Source organism: Vespa velutina, chromosome 24 (genome assembly GCF_912470025.1).
Source record: "Vespa velutina chromosome 24, iVesVel2.1, whole genome shotgun sequence".
Taxonomy (NCBI): Eukaryota; Metazoa; Arthropoda; class Insecta; order Hymenoptera; family Vespidae; genus Vespa; species Vespa velutina.
In genome coordinates, this window is record NC_062211.1 from 2,368,518 (window position 1) to 2,386,438 (window position 17,921).

At 31.2% G+C, this 17,921-nt stretch overlaps 3 protein-coding genes across 8 annotated transcripts; 2 read left to right on the top strand and 1 right to left on the bottom strand.

Moving 5' to 3' along the window:
* The first annotated feature begins 643 nt into the window (after window positions 1–643).
* Window positions 644–6,326, top strand: LOC124957050 (cytochrome P450 315a1, mitochondrial). 5 transcript variants are annotated; one of them, XM_047513672.1, is made up of 8 exons: window positions 648–2,159; window positions 2,547–3,057; window positions 3,348–3,538; window positions 3,673–4,007; window positions 4,137–4,361; window positions 4,468–4,680; window positions 4,769–4,949; window positions 5,976–6,326. In XM_047513672.1, exons 2-7 carry the CDS (start codon window positions 2,570–2,572, stop codon window positions 4,892–4,894), a joined length of 1,578 nt encoding a protein of 525 aa, XP_047369628.1. In that variant the 5' UTR covers window positions 648–2,159; window positions 2,547–2,569; the 3' UTR covers window positions 4,895–4,949; window positions 5,976–6,326. The 5 variants fall into 5 exon arrangements, with proteins under 5 accessions (XP_047369630.1, XP_047369628.1, XP_047369629.1 ...); XM_047513675.1 differs by having other exon boundaries at window positions 653–2,159; window positions 2,948–3,057; XM_047513673.1 differs by having other exon boundaries at window positions 648–3,057; window positions 4,769–5,389.
* Window positions 5,531–8,985, bottom strand: LOC124957044 (armadillo repeat-containing protein 5). Its single transcript, XM_047513656.1, has 6 exons — window positions 8,411–8,985; window positions 8,082–8,302; window positions 7,228–7,950; window positions 6,942–7,117; window positions 6,589–6,850; window positions 5,531–6,511 (listed from the first exon to the last, which is right to left on the bottom strand). The coding sequence occupies exons 1-6, from the start codon at window positions 8,663–8,665 to the stop codon at window positions 5,578–5,580; spliced, it is 2,571 nt and encodes an 856-aa protein (XP_047369612.1). The 5' UTR covers window positions 8,666–8,985; the 3' UTR covers window positions 5,531–5,577.
* Window positions 8,986–9,155: 170 nt separating this feature from the next.
* LOC124957043 (active breakpoint cluster region-related protein) lies at window positions 9,156–17,587 on the top strand. Of its 2 annotated transcripts, none has more exons than XM_047513654.1 (13): window positions 9,156–10,791; window positions 10,944–11,412; window positions 11,478–11,715; window positions 11,796–12,075; window positions 12,149–12,328; window positions 12,403–12,618; window positions 12,905–13,024; window positions 13,141–13,385; window positions 13,473–13,734; window positions 13,824–14,106; window positions 14,227–14,497; window positions 14,574–14,745; window positions 14,841–17,587. In XM_047513654.1, exons 1-13 carry the CDS (start codon window positions 10,678–10,680, stop codon window positions 15,255–15,257), a joined length of 3,267 nt encoding a protein of 1,088 aa, XP_047369610.1. In that variant the 5' UTR covers window positions 9,156–10,677; the 3' UTR covers window positions 15,258–17,587. The 2 variants fall into 2 exon arrangements, with proteins under 2 accessions (XP_047369610.1, XP_047369611.1); XM_047513655.1 differs by having other exon boundaries at window positions 11,481–11,715.
* Window positions 17,588–17,921: the final 334 nt, after the last annotated feature.

Genomic DNA, 17,921 nt, shown 5'->3' on the forward strand with positions numbered 1-17,921 from the left:
ATATATCTTGTTTTATTTAATTTGATTATTGCAAGAAAAACAAACAAACAAACAAACAAACAAAAAAAACAAAAAAAAAGTAAAAGAGATAAAAGAATTTAGTGTATTTATTGGTAATGTTGAATCACAAAGTTCAATGTTATTTCATTGGTAGTTGATTTTTAATCTCACCAAAATATCGTTCGAGTATCGTATAAATAAGAGAAATAGATATTCCAGATCGATTGGTACGTCTATTGCATTATTTATAGAGGATATTATCGTGTACCGTTCAAAGTCTGTGAATCCTATCAGACTTTAAAAGTAGATTTCTTCACCCTTCTTATCTATAGTATCATCATATATATATATATACATATATATACATATATATTTATATATAGGTATAGACTTTGTTTACCGCGAGTTTCAAATTTCTTTTAAAAGAAAAACAGAAAGTGGAATATGAAAGTGAAGATGGAGGGCACAAATTTGTTTGAAAAATCTAACAAAAACTAAAACCAAATCAAATATAACTTATAACTATTTATCAATAGATTGTAACGAAAGTTTCTATACTTTAAATGATCCCCACTCTTGGAGTTTGAAGAGACTTTGCAAGGAGATTTAAAAATGTTCGAAACTGTTAAACTCCAAGCAGTCTCGGTCGTCGGGTTCTCGAGTTAGCGACAAACCGAGCATGAGAAAGTATCCTACGCATATACATGTATATACACCCACACACACACACACACATATACACGTGTATATACATAAATACATACATATATATATATATATATATATACACACACATCGAGAACTTTAGTAAAACGTGTCTGAAAGAACGGACATAGTTGGTGAACATTTATCTATAGATTAGTGATAGCTCGTTAAACGATATTTAAATGATTAAAATTGTGAAATAACTGTAGGAATAAATTGGCGGGAAAAATATGAAAATCTTTTCAATATAAACAGATCGTAAATGATATTTCTTCTCGCGATAACGAAAAACATAAAACAGAGAGAAAAAGAGCAAAGAGAAAGAGAGTAGGTATTCGTTCGAAAAAGTTACGACGTTTATATTTAAATACGAACGAGAGAGAGAGAGAGAGAGAGAGAGAGAGAGAGAGAGAGAGAGAGAGAGGGAGAGAGAGAGAGAGAAAGGGAGAGAAGAAAAGAAAAAAGAAATATAAATGTGCAGGACGTTCAACGACGCGTGAACGATAAGAAAGGAGAGGACGGGTGGAGTCGATCGACGATAACGACATCGACGTCGACGACGTCGTCGTCGTTCTTCTTCTTCTTCTTCTTCTTCTTCTTCTTCTTCTTCTTCCTTTTCCTCTTCTTCTTCTTCTTCTTCTTCTTCTCCTTCCCCTCATCGTCGTCGTCATCGTCGTCGTCGTCATCGTCATCGTCGTCGTCGTCTACATTAAGCGTTCGAAGTGAGGTGTCCTGTTAGCTAGCAAAATAGAAAACATAAAATTACGGTCTGAACAGGCGTTATAAACTTGTAGAAGAAAAGTTAAGAAAGAGAGTTTGTCGATCGAATAAAAAGAATATAAAGAATAAGAATAATAAGAAGAAGAATTCTTCGTTGTTCTTTCGTCTATGAATAAGAATAAGAAGAATAAGAAGAAGAAGAAGAAGAAGAAGAAGAAGAAGAGGAAGAAGAAGAGGAAGAAGAGGAAGAAGAATAAGAAGAAGAAAAAGATAGTGGAAGGGGGTTGAGGATAAAGTAAACGGGCTTCTAGATAACGGCATAGTTCAACAACGGTATTCGATCTCGAGGCGCGAACCAAAGAAGAGAAGCTCTGATTGGTCTACGGCTTGACGCCGCTTTCCGGTCCGATTTCCGGTCTCGACATTCAGCCGCGAGCTTCTAACGCGCGCGGTTACGCACTCGTGTTCCGATTCCGTTTAATATAATTTAAGTTTATATACGAAAGAGGATAAAAGAAAAAAAAAAAAAAAAGGAAAGAAAAGGACGACAGAGAAAAAGAAACAAAAAAAATACACGCGCGCACACACGCACACACATACATACACATACATGAACAACAACAACAACAACAGCAACAACAACAATTATTATTGTCTCTATTAATTCAATCAATTAATTGAATTAATTGATTGAATTGATCGAATTGAAATTAATTGGATACGTTCGATCGTGTGTATGTAATCGTTATTGAAACTAAATTAAAAGAAGAAGAAGAAGAAGAAGAGAAGGAGGAGGAGGAGGAGGTGGAGGAGGAGGAGGAGAAGGAGGAAGAAAAAGAAGATTGAAATAGGAGAGTCGGAAAACGTGATCGTCGTTAAAAACATGATCGTTTGAATTTAATCGTCGTTTCTAATTTCACACGACGAAGTTACACAAGTCTTCGAAAGTATTCAAGAATTTATCTCAGACAAAAATTATTCTAATCGTTCATCAACTATCGTATTATAACTCCATCTATTTCTCTCCTCTTTCTTCCTCTCTCTCTCTCTCTCTTTCAATACATATATATATATATATATATATATATATATATCTCTCTTTTTTCTCTTCTCTCTAATAGAGAGAATATATTTATTATCGAGAATGCGTACCTTATGGTCGAGTTTGGAAAGATCTCGTCCATCTTTGTTTAATACGGTTTCAATATCGAGAAAAAAAATTGTCGTTAATTGTAACGTTCATGAGAAATACGAGGAAAATAAGAAAGAAATGAAAATATCCTCTCCCGGGGAGTCTTACGAAAGAAAATACGTAACTTCGGCTACTACTACGACTAATATTACGTTACGGGAACCACCAAAACCAAAAGGATTTCCGGTATTTGGTACCATCTTTGAATTTTTAACTACCGGTGGCGCTAAGACGCTTCATGAATACGTTGATCGTAGACACAAAGAATTAGGACCAATTTATAGAGAACGTATTGGTCCTATAATGGCGATTTTTGTTAATTCACCACAGGAATATCGAAGGATTTTCCGACTCGAAGGACCAATGCCTAAACATTTTCTTCCTGAACCATGGGTTCTCTATAACGAGCTACGATCTTTACAACGAGGATTGCTTTTTATGTATGTGAAATTTTTTCATAATATCTTAAAATTATATTAATATATAATAATATTCAAATGTAAGATATAATGAAAAATAATAATTTCGTTATATATATATATATATATATATATATATATATATATTTTTTTTTTTTTTCATAATGATAACTAATATAGTTTATCACAGTATAATAATATTAATAAATTATACTATGTATATTATATAAATAATATTAATATGAGCATATAACAAATTCACATAGAAGAGTATAATTTAATGAACATAAAGATTATAATATAATTTATAGGAACGGAGAAGAGTGGTTACAATTTCGGCGAATATTAAATAAGGTGATGCTGTTGTCAGATCCAACCGACATGTTTGTTGGTCCATGTCAAAAAGCTGCTGAGGGATTAGTAGAAAAATGGACAAGTCAAATCAGTAACGATAATATTTTATCACAATTGGAAACACAACTTTATCAATGGTCGATCGAAGGTAAATATATTTATAATTTTTTTTATAATGATTATAATATACTCGTCGAGATATTTAATTATTATTTTATAAAAAATAAATATTTACATATATATGTATATATATATATATATATATATATATATATATAATAGCGATGTTGGCGACTCTAATGGGATCTACGTGGCACCGTCATAAAGCAAATATATCACGGGATTCAGAGAATTTGGCGAGAACATTGCATAAGATATTCGAATATACAGCTGAATTATCAATGTTACCGGCAAAATTAGCGAAAACCTTGAGATTACCTTCTTGGAACAGGTTCGTTGAATCTGCTGATTCGGCGTTAAGTATCGTTCGAACATTGGTACCGGAAATGGTTCGCCTTGGAGGTGATGGTCTGCTGCAGACGATGATGGACGAAGGAATTCGGGACGATGATCTCGTTAGGATAGTAACCGACTTTATTATAGCTGCTGGAGATACGGTAGTTTTCTTCGTTTAATTATAAATAATCAATGATCTACAAATTCGTTTGATTGATTGATTTTATATTGTTCAAAATATATTTTAATTGTTTATTGTTTCATCAATTTGATTTTGATTTTATTTTAAGACGGCTTTCTCCACTCAGTGGATGTTATTTTTACTTGGTAGTGATTCAGAATTGCAAGAGAAATTGTATGAATCAATTAAAAATCTTTCGTCGAAGGAAATATTACGTGATTCATTGATAAAAGGAGTCATTAAAGAAACACTTAGGCTCTATCCAATAGCTCCATTTATCACGAGATATTTACCAGAGGATAACGTGATAGGTGGTTATTTCGTCCCTAAAGGGGTAAATGAAAGTTTATTTATTTCTTTTAAAACAATATCATTACTATGCGTGTGTGTGTGTGTGTATACATATGTTTATAATAATTAATGATATTTATTTTACGTAGGAATTACTTTTACTGTCATTATATTCGAGTAGTAGAGATGCTACGAATTTTCCACGACCAAATGAATTTTATCCAGAACGATGGATCCGAACGGAAAATGGTAATTATCAGGATGTAGTTCATCCTTATGCTAATATACCATTTGCTTTAGGAGCAAGAAGTTGTGTCGGTCGAAAACTCGCAGAAATTCAAATATCTCTTGTTTTGGCTGAGGTAATATTTTGAAATAATTTGAGAAAATTTTTAATTATAAATCTTCTTATTTTATTAAATATTAATAATAGGTATTATAAATTTTCAGCTTGTTCGTACTTTTAAAATAAAATGCATGAATAAAGATGAAGTGAAATTGATATTGCACTTGATCTCTGTACCGTCTAAACCGATAAAGCTTAAATTAATACAGAGAAATTTTACGGAAAGATAGCAGATAAGCCAAAAATGATATCAACGAATTAAATATGAAGATTTATACATTTTTGGTAACTTTTTACATTTTAGTATATTTAATTACATTATTTTATTAACTAGATGGTTAAAAGAGACAAGACGATTTTTTTACAACCTCATATTATTTGTATATACAATTTAGAAATTAAATTATTATTTAAGTAATAAGAATGCTGCAAGTTATAAAAAATGTGTGCGATTTAGTAAATTTAGTAAATATATTATAATGTTAAATTCTTAAATATACCATGAAATGTAAGAAAATTGAATTTATTTTATGATTTCTTTCTTACTCTCACAATTTTTCATTAACTTACAGCCTTCCTTCTCTTATTGTAAGAATTTAAATTGATAACTAATTTTCTCCTTCTCCATTCTGTTGTGTACACAATTGTATCATACATGATGAGGCATTTAACATTATGACCTCAGTTATCTTTTTTCTGCACACGATTATTAAATAATGTGCATGGTAAGTGTATTCAAGTTTAAAATTATTGTATTATATATTATATTATACAGAACAATAATTATATATATATATATATATATATATATATATATATATATATATATAATATTTATATTATAATATATAATATATATACGATTAATATATCTATATCATATCACAATTATGCTTAATTATTATTAATTAAATTAGCGTTGGCACAAACCACTATTAATAATTTCCTTTACTTCATCTAAAAATTCAGGAAAACTATTATTATTAGAAAATTCACGAAATGCTTGGATTCTTTCAGTCTTTGACATTTTTGCTGAGAGAAAACTCTTAACGCAGCAAGTTTTAAGTTCGTAACAAGAATTGTTTCTTGCCCAATTCCATGCTCGACTGAAATTTTCATAGCTAAGCATAGCTATTGAACTTTCTGTTAAAATATCTGATATATCAGACATAAGAAATTTATCCGCTAATAAGGCAGCATCTAAAAGTGATTCAATAGTCCTATTTTCAAAAGCAGCACCATTAGCAGCCAAAAGTAGTATATTTAATCCTTCCTTCGATGTATTTCTTAACTTAACACGTCTCTTTCCAGATTCAGAAAAATTTCCTTCAAGCATTGCACAAAAAGCATCTGATTTTTGACATAATGTTTGTCTACATGCATCGACCGTTGTACCATCATCTAATTCAAACGTGACCACTGATGGCTTTGGAAGACTTTCATAAAGTTTCGGATAATCAGTTGTAACAGTGTCTGGTATTAGGCCCTTATCAATAACTTCAGGGCGAATTTGCAATGTATTTGCCAACTGGCAAATTGACCAGACAGCATTCTCAATCAGTGCATGTTCTCTATCGTTTAATATATTTAATATTAATTGTAAACCGCCATGATTATTTAATAACGATTTTAAAATAAATTTAGACTTGATTATAAAAGGTATAGATATAGCGATCATTGATTTATGAGATTCTTCACCACGAAGTAATATCGATGTAAGGTCTCCAATAGCACCACCAGTTTCAGCTAAAGCATATAGTTGCCGAGTATAATGTTCTGATCCATACAAAGTTTGTGCTTCGAAGGCAAAACCTTGCTTCAATAACGGAACTAAATAGGCGCTATTTCTAAAATAAAATCAATTATCAATTATTACCTTATTTATTAATTAATATCAAACGTGAATTATATCGTTTTTATTTACCTTACTATTCTGGTAAGTATCCTAGAAGCCCTAGGATTTTTTGCATATCGAATATATTCAGATAATGGTTCAATTGTTATTGGATCAGCTAATCTCTCTATGGGTTCAGCAAAGTGACTCAATCTGCTTAATAATGCTAAGGTCCAAGCGCTTGTATATTCAGAGGAAGTAATCTTATGAAATGTTCCCGAATCATGAGATTCATCCTCTTCAACTGATAATGATTTGCAGCTTTTCAAAGATTCTACTTCTTCTTGAGGTTCTATATATGAGAAAAATTTTAATGTTACAATTCTTATTTTTATTTTAATCGTTATATTTGATTTTTAAAGAAAATCTATAATTAATAATACCTTCTTCATACTCTCCCCATTCTGTGTCACTGCAAACAGGACTATAGTTATCTTCTGCATTTTCATCTGTTTCTGCAGAATCATAAAATGGCAATGGTGGTGTACTTGGAGGAGAAGAGAATAGACTTGTAGAACTACATGGACTCCAATCATCTCTAGGATAATCTACACTGAATCTGAAAGTTAAATGTTTTTTTATTTATTTTTTTAATATATCAAAGAATAATCACAAGAATATAGTAATTAATAAAGAAATAAATTTATAAGAATAAATTATAATACTAACCGTCCTATCATTGATTTATAATACTTTGAATCCGTCTTTTTATCTAAAGGTGAATCACTTTTTCGTTTTTTAGATATCTCTTGTTCTTTTCTATTTTCCAATACATTTTCCACCATTTTCTTTAATTTAATAATTAGGACATCTAATAATCCATTCTTAATCATTATTGAAATACTTGGATCGTCGTATATAAATTGTGCGAGAGCATGTAATAACATAGGATGATACTTTTCAATTTCATTCTTTCTCAAAAGTGTAAGAATGAGTTCTAAACCAGCATTATCTCTAATTTTTGCACGATTGACTGCTTCTCGACAAAACAAACACAAACTCAGTAGTATTTCTTTGGATAATTTTGAATGTTTACTAATTAAAGATATAAAAATTTCTATTGCCCCAGAACATCCTAAAATAGGACGACATTCTGCTATTTGGCTAAGATTACAAAGACATTTAATTGCCATTTTATTATTTCTATTGCAATTGTCAACAATGCATTTGTATCCCTCCAAATCCTTTTCTCCTTGCATTTGTTCTCCACAGCGAGAATCGAGACTGATAAGAAAAGCACACATGGCTTTTAAACATACTTCTACTAATTCTGAATATTTTGTATTTACAATAGCTTTTTCATTAGCTATGATTAATAAACCTGTAATATTCTTTATGATCCCTGCTTCCAATATGTCTTCTCTACAACCTTCATGCATGCTCCAAATATTTCTATAAAAAAAAATGACATATATATATATATATATATATATATATATATATATATATATATATATATATATATATACATAAGATCTTGATAAAATGATAATATTACAATAAAAATTATTACAATAATTTACCTTATTGCTCTGACTACCATTAGGTATGTTTGCATATTTGTTTTGGATTGTAATAATTTAGCAAGTGCTTGTATAGATCCAGCTTCGTACAAAGATCTAGCATGCCAGCCACATTCGCATAAATTACCAATTAATCTAGAAGCACGACAGTGAAGAGAATTGTCCAATTTAAAATTTTGTATTATGTAAAGTACATAATATCCTATTTTAGTCCCTTTAACCTGTTATAAAAAAAAAAAAAGATAAATAAAGAAAAAAAAAGCAGATAAGCAAAAGTAAAATATTGTTAAGTGAAAATTAATCATTATTTAAAATAAATAGAAAATTACCTCCTCTCTTGTATCAGAAATCATGCACGCGTTTGCTAATATACTTAATGTCATATTTAAAATTTTTAAATCCTGAGATCGTAATAATTTGATTAAAATATTAAGCCCACCATCTTTAACAAATTGTCTATAGCACTTGGAATCGGTTTTGAGCTGTGCCAGACATGTAGTGATACCACTTTTTGAACTGTTTTTTAAGTACTTCGATAATTCTATAAAAAGTGAGTGATCTGGTTTTTCATTTAACGATGACATTTGTGAAAAAATGTTAAAATTCCTCTAAAATTCTAATTATTATAGATCGTACATAACCTCAAAATAGTTGCGCTGTTGCAGAGCGACAACTGCTAGAGTGATACAGGATGTTGCAAAAATGAATGTCGCACGATTTCCTTTTTCAATGTTATTAAACGATTATCAAGCTTAGTTTTTCTTTTCTAAACATAACACAATTATAGGAATATATCATTTAAGATTTCTTATAAAATCCCAAAATTTTCCTAATTATTACAAATTAATTTCTCACGATCTTTTTGAAGAAAGCGCCATGTTCTTGTAGTATCAAAAATTAACGATGCGCGACGCTGTTAACTCCGACAAATTGCCGGAATTATTCAAAATCAGATGTATCGTATATCATAATTATTCATGATCCATGCGGAAATCATGTTATGATTTATAATAATTGTTCCTTTATATATATATATATATATATTTTTTTTTTATATAGAAACTCTTTCGATGTTTCATTTGATTGAACGTAACACGTGGCCAAAGTAATACGACACTTTTCAATAATTAATAATATTCGAATAGTTTCCTATGCGTTCTAACGAAAGAAATATTTCAATGATGATTCGGCAATTCCTGCGAGATAATTAAATAATACGAAGGTATTGAATTACACATAAATATACATATATCTCGAAAATATCATCGAGAATTATACGTATCTTTTACATAACCTATTCTTTAATAAACATTTTCGACGTATATCAAAATTTACGATTAATTTTAACAAATTAAATTTTCATCTTTTCTGTCTATTGCATGTAATATAATTAGTCATAAATAACAATTAATATCATCAATAAGATCGTTACTTTTCACGTATATATCACTTTCCCTCGTTTTTCTCTCTTACAAGAAAAAAAAAAAAAAAAAAGGAAAAACGAAAAAAAAAGAAAGGAAAAGAAAAGGAAAACAAGGAATGACACAACAAACATTTTATTTCTTTTTTCAACGATCACTTTCATTTATTAGATCATAAATATCGTCAGAACACACACGTTCGAACATAATTATATATGTTTTTCATTTCGATGTGTTGTTACAGGAGGAGAGTATATTTATTAAATGGATGAAAAATTGAGGAAAGATTATTCATAGAGCGAGAGCGAGAGAGATAGATTGATAGATAGATAGATAGATAGATAGAGAGAGAGGGGGGTGGAGAAAGAGAGAGTGGGAGAGAGAGAGAGAGAGAGAGAGTGGGAGATAGGGTTGGAAGAACACGTAATATCTGTAACGAGCGGATATTCCAGGGAGTAAAAAGGCCCTCCTACCGTGACCAAGGGAAATCCCAATTTGATTCGGTACGTTCGTCGTTCCTGAATGAATGAATGAATATATCTACGGGGGCTAGAGAATTACGTCGAAGAGAATATGGCGGAGGCGTGAAAATGTTAGGAGAGGGCACGGGGATCGGATTGTGACCTACGCGGGGTGGAGACGTCGAGCGATGTCGACAAGATGACAGCGGCTCTACGATGCTTGAAAGGTTGATTTTCCAATGCGATATTAAGGATTATCGGGAAGAAATTAAAGTGATAATAATCGTTAGAAGACGTTCGTCGATGACTTATGCCGCGTCTCTTGCGTACTTCGTTGATCCTAGTGTATCATCATCAACATCATTATTATTATCATCATCATCATCATCATCATCATCATCATCATCATCATATCTGTCGTATCGATAAGACGATCTACGATCATACGAAATAATACAGAGGAGAAACGACGCGAGTCACGATAGCCGCGCCCGTGAGATGTACACAGCGTCCTGAGTTGTTGTTATTTTCCTTCTCCTTCTTCTTCTTCTTCTTTTTCTTCTTCTTCTTCTTCTTCTTCTTCTTCTCCTCACCGTCGTCGTCGTCGTCATCGTCGTCGTCGTCGTCGTCGTCGTCGTCGTCGTCGTCGTCGTCGTTGTCGTTGTCGTTGTCGTCGTTGTCGTCGTCTTCTACGAGGAGTGACAAAGTCAAATAATGAGTGTTTTTGGAGATTTTCAGCGCGTCTGGGTACAGAGATTCCCAGATAGCGCTTTACCGGCTGCTTGGGAGGAAGACGTCAGGGCAAATTTGGTCAAACACAAACAAAAGGTAAATGAAAGAAGTATCTTGTGTATGTTGACAATAATGATATCTCACGCACGCGACTTGTTTACTTTTGATAAGGAATATTTCTTTCCTCAAGTGGAATAATTCTAATCTCTATTTGTCGCAGATCGTAAGAGTATGGCATTTATTTTTAGGTAACGGCCTTGAGAGAGGAACTCGAAAAGGAAGAGTTCTATGTCGAATATTTAGAACGATTATTGGCGGACGTTGAAAGACACAAACAGTTGGCTAATAGTACCAATGCTACACTCCTTGACAATAAGCAGAATTCTGCAGAACTTAAAAAAAGTGGAAAACATACGTCGGAAAATAATGAATCTGCAAACACTGGACATTGTCAGAATACGGATACTTCTCCGCCACCTCTTCCAGTAAGAGAAGACATTAGCAAATTTCAGGATAAATGCGTTTCCGAATTGAGTTCTACCCTTGGAACTAATAAAAGACCCAAGAGTGAGATACCTAGAAGTCCTGAAAAAGTGCCTGAAACCAGAAGGAATAGTGATCCTGATGTGCCAAGTAATTATGTAACTGTAATAGAAGTTACTGGAAGTTCAAAAAAAGAAAAGGCCGATGCTTCTTTTAAAGAAGAAGATGAAAAAGGTAATATTTGTGATGTTACAAGATTATATATTTATTATATTCTATTGATATAATTTCAAATAAAGTAGAATCTGAAAAAGCTCTTAATGAGGATGGAGAGGATGGAGATGCAGAGGCATCCGAAGAAGAACCATATTATGATTCGGTAGCTTTGGATCAGACAGGAGAATATGTGTATATTGATGCACGTGTTCCACCTGTAGGTAATAATAATCCTAGCAGAGCACCTCCGCGTAGACCGCCATCGCTTCCAGAATCTCCAGGCAATCAGAGTAACTATGTCAACATAGATTATTTTATACAGTAAGTTAATTATTATTCAATAATGTGAAATATATATGATGAAAGATAATATAACGTATTAATTTTTATATATTTTTCAGACATAGAGCAGCAATGGATAGCGAAGATGAAGAGGGTGCAAGTCCAGCGCCACCAATTTTATTACGTGCACTTAGTACAGATAATGAAACTGGAAGTAGCGATGCTGAACCATTAAGTTTAAGTGAAGGCAGTTTGGAATCACCTACACCGACTACACCACGCAGACAAGAGAAAAGTAAAGATAGAGAAGACGATAGAACATCTATGGTCAAATGTATTGTAAATTCTGTCGTAGAAAGTGAAGCAGTATATGTTGAATGTTTAAATGTTATGTTGCAAGTAAGTAATACATGTTTTATAATATAAAAAATTAAAACAATATATATGTATTAATGTTATATTCAAATTATAGTATATGAAAGCTATTAGAGCAACATTAACTACGTCTCAACCAGTTATTTCGGAAGAAGAATTTGGTACTATGTTTTATAAAATTCCTGAATTACATAAGCTACATCAAAACTTCTTAGATGAGCTTAGAAAGAAAACAGAAAAGTGGGATTTTAAAACTACAATAGGGGAACAATTTAAGGTTTGTTTAAAAAATATAATAGGAATGTTATCCTTAATAGTTATACAATTACATTATTTATAATTTAATTACAGATTATGGCTAGCAATATAGGTTTATATGGAGCATTTTTACATAATTATGCTCGCGCTACTGATACTGTTCGTAGATGTTCTGCTCATTCGACACAATTTGGGGAAATTACAAGAGACATACGACTTAGAGGATTTCCTAAAGGTCCAGGTTTATCGCTTGAAGATCTTCTACATAAACCTGTAGCTCGTGTTCAAAAAAATGCATTAGTGCTACATGTATGTGCATATTTAAAATTCTATCAAGAATTAAATGAATTTTGTATTACAGATAATATCATTCATTCGTTCTTTCTTTCTTTTTTTCTTTCTTTCTTATTTTTTGCTTTCTTTTCTTCTTTTTTTTCCTATTTTTTATTTCTTCTTTTCTTTTTTGAAAATTGATAAGGCAGAATTCTATCAATATCTCAGATGTATCATGCTTTATATATCCGATTAATATATCCATGAAAAGTTTATCTTATCTTTAATATTGTATTGATAATTTGTCTTCAATCGATTGCAGGATCTCCTTAAGCATACACCAATGAATCATGCTGATCATGCGCCACTCTCAGAAGCACTTGCTATGACTAGAAATTTTCTTGATGAATTTAATATTATTCAAACAAAATCGATGTTCCCAGTAAGGACTTTAATATTCATATTCATTAAACATTTTTGTAAGTATATAATATGTATATGTCCATGGTATATTAAAGCTTTTTTTTTTTTTTTTTTTTTTTTTTCTCTTCTTTACAGAGTCATGACAGGGCACAAAGAAGATTAGTGAAAAATTCGTTTGTTGTTGAACTATCTGATGGTCATAGGAAATTGAGACATCTCTTTTTATTTAACGATGTTATTGCTTGTGCGAAATATAAAGCTTCAGGTAGAGATAAATTCACGTTTGAGTTGAAGTGGTATGTGCCAGTTGCAGAAGCTGTTGTTACCGAAGATGGCGTTGAGCCACGAGAAACTAGTCCAGCTAATGTAGTTGCTTTGAGGTATGTAATAATTAACAATTAGTTGTAATATTATTATTCGTCAAAATTTTCAAATCTTTTAATAATAATTTTTACATTATATTATAGATCTCAAGCTTGTACTGTGAGAGATCAAATTTTGTGGGAAGAACGAAATGACGAAAAGAGAATTAGACTTGGTGGTAGAGGTTCTGAAAAAAATCGTAAGAAATTAGCAGAACTTGAAGCACAATTGGTATTAGCATCGCCAAATTTAGTAATGCGTGTTGCACATAAAAATCAACATCGAGTGCAAAATGCATATACTTTCTTTTTGTCCAGTGAATTTGAACGGTCTCAATGGATTGAAGCAGTTGAAGCATTGCAACAAGTATATATACATATTTAAATCATTCTGAAATGTTAATATGATGTAAACTATTGGAATATAAAAATAATATATCAATTTTTCAATTACAGGGTGGTCAACCACCAGGACCTTTACCTTTGACGATGTATGAATTGCAAGCATGGGTTACAGCTTGTCGAACATATTTACAAACAGACATGGGAAGTTACTTATTAAGATCTGGACGTGATGAAAGTTTATTACTTGGGGATTTGCATCTAACTTTGCTTGGTTTAACACCACCAGGATTAGATAGAATAGGAGATCTGTATATCATTGTAGAAGTGGACAGTTATGGGCATTATTTTAAACGAGCTAAAAGCCGAGTTATAAGGAGTCAGGCTCCAACTTGGGGTAAGTTTTATCAAGTAACAAAAAACACCATACATATATATATATATATATATATGTATATAGAAAAGTCATGTTTATAATATTAATAAATCATAATATATATTTTTTTTTATATTAAAGGTGAGACTTTTGTGGTCGAATTAGAAGGTAGTCAAAATGTTAGAATTTTACTTTATGAAGAATGTGGGACACGATCAGTATTAAGAGGCAAATGTATTCAAAGATTAAGTAGGTCATGGTTGCAATCCGATCAAGTTGAAAGATCATTGAGTTTAGGTCCAGCAACATTAGATGTAGCCCTTAGATTTGTTCCCAGTGAAGTAACATTGAGGCGAGTGCCATCGGCTAAACCTCAAGGTTTATTTGGTGCTCGAATACAACAAGTTTGCAAGTATGTTTAAAGATTATAAAAGATCATATCGTTCATTGAACATACATATATTGAATGAATTAATTCATTTTGATAGACGAGAAAAACGTGACGTTCCATTCATTATAACTGCGTGTGTACGAGAGGTTGAAAGAAGAGGCGTTGGAGAAGTAGGATTATATCGAGTATCTGGATCAGCATCCGATTTAACGAAACTTCGTAAATCATTTGAAAGTAATTCGTACGAAGCAGAGCAGCTTCTTAAAGAGGTTTGTATCGTTATTACGAAATTTATTATAAAGTATAGAAAATACTTTTACTTATTGTTTTATATATCAATATATACACACATATATATATACAGGTTGATGTTCATTCCGTAACGGGCGTTCTGAAATTGTATTTACGTGAGATGCCTGAGGCATTATTTACAGATGCTCTTTATCCAGCATTTTTGGAAGCTTTTCAAACTGGAGAATTATCGAGGGGTGCGGCTTTACGACGAGTATACGAGGGATTACCGTCCGTAAATAAAGCTGTTATCGATTTTCTACTTGCTCATTTAATTCGTGTTAACAAACACGAAGGACAAAACAAAATGTCGTTGCACAATTTAGCAACAGTTTTTGGGCCAACGCTTTTACGGCCAGGTACAAATTCTCGGTCCGATTCTAAAAGTCGAGACCCTTTGGCTGCAGGTACTGTAGACGTTATGGCACAAGCTGGTATACTCTATTGTTTTTTACAAATGCATATGCAACAAAACAATCAATCACTCTAGTCGAGAGTTTATTATCGGTGAGACACCATAACGCTGCCTGAAAATAATTCAAAATATTTCTATTCACGATTGAAAGTGAATTAAATTATAATAATATAATGAGAAAACTAATGGCAGAGAAATTGCTTTAAAATGATAAATCTAACGATGTTTTCTAACGTATTTTATTAGTCACGCGATGTATTATCTTGCAACGCTGATGTAGACATCGAGAGTCAAAATATATAAGCAGTAGGCAATGCTTGCAAGGGGAGTTCACGATAAAATCCATGCATTCTTAATTAAGTTTTCTATGTGTCCTAACAACAACAACAACAACAACAACAACAACAACAACAACAATAATAATAATAATAATACAACAACAACAATAACAACAGCAACAATATTCTGTGTTCAAAAGAAGAAAGTTCCACAAAAAAAAAATCTTATAATCGTTTGTCGATAAAACGAACGTCTCAAGTGTACAAAACAAAAACAGGAAAAAAAAAGAGAGAGAGAGAGAGAGAGAGAAACGAACGAACAAAACAAAAAAAAGCTTAATTACGAATTTAAACAATTTTATCGCAAAACGCTCCTTGTTAAATAAATTCCTGGTGGATGTATGTATGTATGTATGTGTATATATATATATATATATATATATATATATGTATGTATGTATATACACACACATATATATGTATGTGTACGTGCTTCCACCGTAAACCCATACAAGTATTGTTAACAGAGTGGACATTATCGGAGTTGAAAGAAAAAGAAAGCATTGATATGTTTTTACTTCAAAAAAAAAAAAAAAAAAAAAAAAAAAAGAAAAAAAAAGAAAAAAAAAAGAAAGAAAAAAAAGAAGAAGAAGAAGAAAAGAAACAAAGTCCATAATATATTTTTTACTTGACATTGTATTCAAACATATGAGGTTCCAGTGACGATCGTCCACGCGATTGAATTCTATCCATTTCAAACGAAATTTCCTGCGAGAGAGATGCAAAGAAGTCTGGTCAAATGCATCATCCGTGTGTGCGCTTTTAGAAATTAAGGACATAACATTTTCGTAAAACATCGTGTGTTCCTAGCAGATAATCTAAATTTTCTTATACACAGTTCTCTTTATATTTATGCAATAATAATGTCCACACAGTGTACTCTATAACTCAATCAGTATACTCAAAAACTCACTTCACGTTCCTAAGACGTTTTTTTGCAGCAGACGTGAACCTTCAGGAACCTATGTTCCTCTACATATACACACATATATATATATATATATATTCATATACATATAATATATATATATAATACAATTTATATTAAATGCATTTAATTATTCATTTTTATTTTTGAGCTCAATGCTGAACTTTCTCAAAGGAATCGCATTCTAATTTAAAAGAAATGGGAAAAAAAAAAAAAAAAAAAAAAAAAAAAAAAAAAAAAGAAAAGAGAAAAAAAAACAGACACGTCAGAGATAATCTCTTCTATATTTTGACAGTGAATAAATTATTCATTATAAAGTTCAACAAAAAATTCTTTCATAAATTCAATTGTTATTGGACTTATTTGCATACATTGAGCATTTTATTTTATAACTGTACTGCCGAACTCTAAAGAGAGCTATTGCTATCATTCTATAGTACTTATCGACTAACTTACGACTTGACACGTATCAAACATTGTGTTGCAACATATATATCGGAGGGAGAACATTGTAATATAAAGATGTCAAATCGTGTGTAATTAATAATAATAGTTTTTAGTTTGATGCATCAAATGTTTCAGGCATTCGTTATACTTCATAAAAATTAATTTGACAAATACTTCTTTTATTTTACGTTATCAATTATTATTTTTTTCTTTTTCTCTCTCTATGTATATATATATATATATATATATATATATATATATGTGACCGTATGGATCAAGAAAACTTGTATGTTGTTTTATTGTAACACATATGTTTTGTTTATAATATATAATTTGTTTATACTATGTAACGATCTGTACGTATAATATCGTTTAAAGTCTAAATGCAGTTTAATGCGATGCCAAAGAGAAAGATTCCGATAATAGTTAAGAGAGGGAATGAAAAGGAAGAAGGAAAGACAGACAGATAGAAAGAAAGAAAAATAAATAAATAAATAAATAAATAAAGCGATGCATTTGGCAGTACAAATAAATATCTGACAAATACCAACAGATTGCTAGGAATGCTAAAGTATCTTTATGAGATTTGTATTGAACAAAATGTTGTATCGACAAAATTTCTATTGACAAAAATGACAAGTTTCCCTAGAATTCGATAAGAAGAAAATAAAATAAAAGGAAAAAAAAAAAAAGAAAACCAAGAAAAAGATATTCGTTATGAGAGCGAATAAACGAAACAAAAACAAAAAAATAAAATAAAAATACAGAAAGAAAAAAGAAAAAGATACTAAAAAAATGAAGATACTTTCGTAAATGGACGTTTATGCTTGTATACGGTGGCAACTATCGTATGTATGAAATATGTATGTGCGTGTATGTGTGTTTGTGTATATGTGTGTATGTATGTGTGTGTGTATGTGAATAATGTACGTATGTATGCATAACCCGCGCTCAATGTATTATATAGTAAATACAGGATACTTTTAATTTTTATATTGTAGCCTAAGGCTAAGTCCTTTTTTGTAC

Bases quoted from the DNA above. Each gene is read 5' to 3' on its own strand.
- LOC124957050 (XM_047513673.1), top strand. From the start codon at position 2,570: ATGCGTACCTTATGGTCGAGTTTGGAAAGATCTCGTCCATCTTTGTTT. The intron at 3,539-3,672 runs GTAAATATATTT...TATATATAATAG, and splicing joins TTATCAATGGTCGATCGAAG to CGATGTTGGCGACTCTAATG. The intron at 4,362-4,467 runs GTAAATGAAAGT...TATTTTACGTAG, and splicing joins GTTATTTCGTCCCTAAAGGG to GAATTACTTTTACTGTCATT.
- LOC124957044 (XM_047513656.1), bottom strand. From the start codon at position 8,665: ATGTCATCGTTAAATGAAAAACCAGATCACTCACTTTTTATAGAATTA. The intron at 7,118-7,227 runs GTTAGTATTATA...TTTAACTTTCAG, and splicing joins TATAAATCAATGATAGGACG to ATTCAGTGTAGATTATCCTA. The intron at 6,851-6,941 runs GTATTATTAATT...TCTCATATATAG, and splicing joins ATGGGGAGAGTATGAAGAAG to AACCTCAAGAAGAAGTAGAA.
- LOC124957043 (XM_047513654.1), top strand. From the start codon at position 10,678: ATGAGTGTTTTTGGAGATTTTCAGCGCGTCTGGGTACAGAGATTCCCA. The intron at 12,076-12,148 runs GTAAGTAATACA...TTCAAATTATAG, and splicing joins GTTTAAATGTTATGTTGCAA to TATATGAAAGCTATTAGAGC. The intron at 13,386-13,472 runs GTATGTAATAAT...ATTATATTATAG, and splicing joins GCTAATGTAGTTGCTTTGAG to ATCTCAAGCTTGTACTGTGA.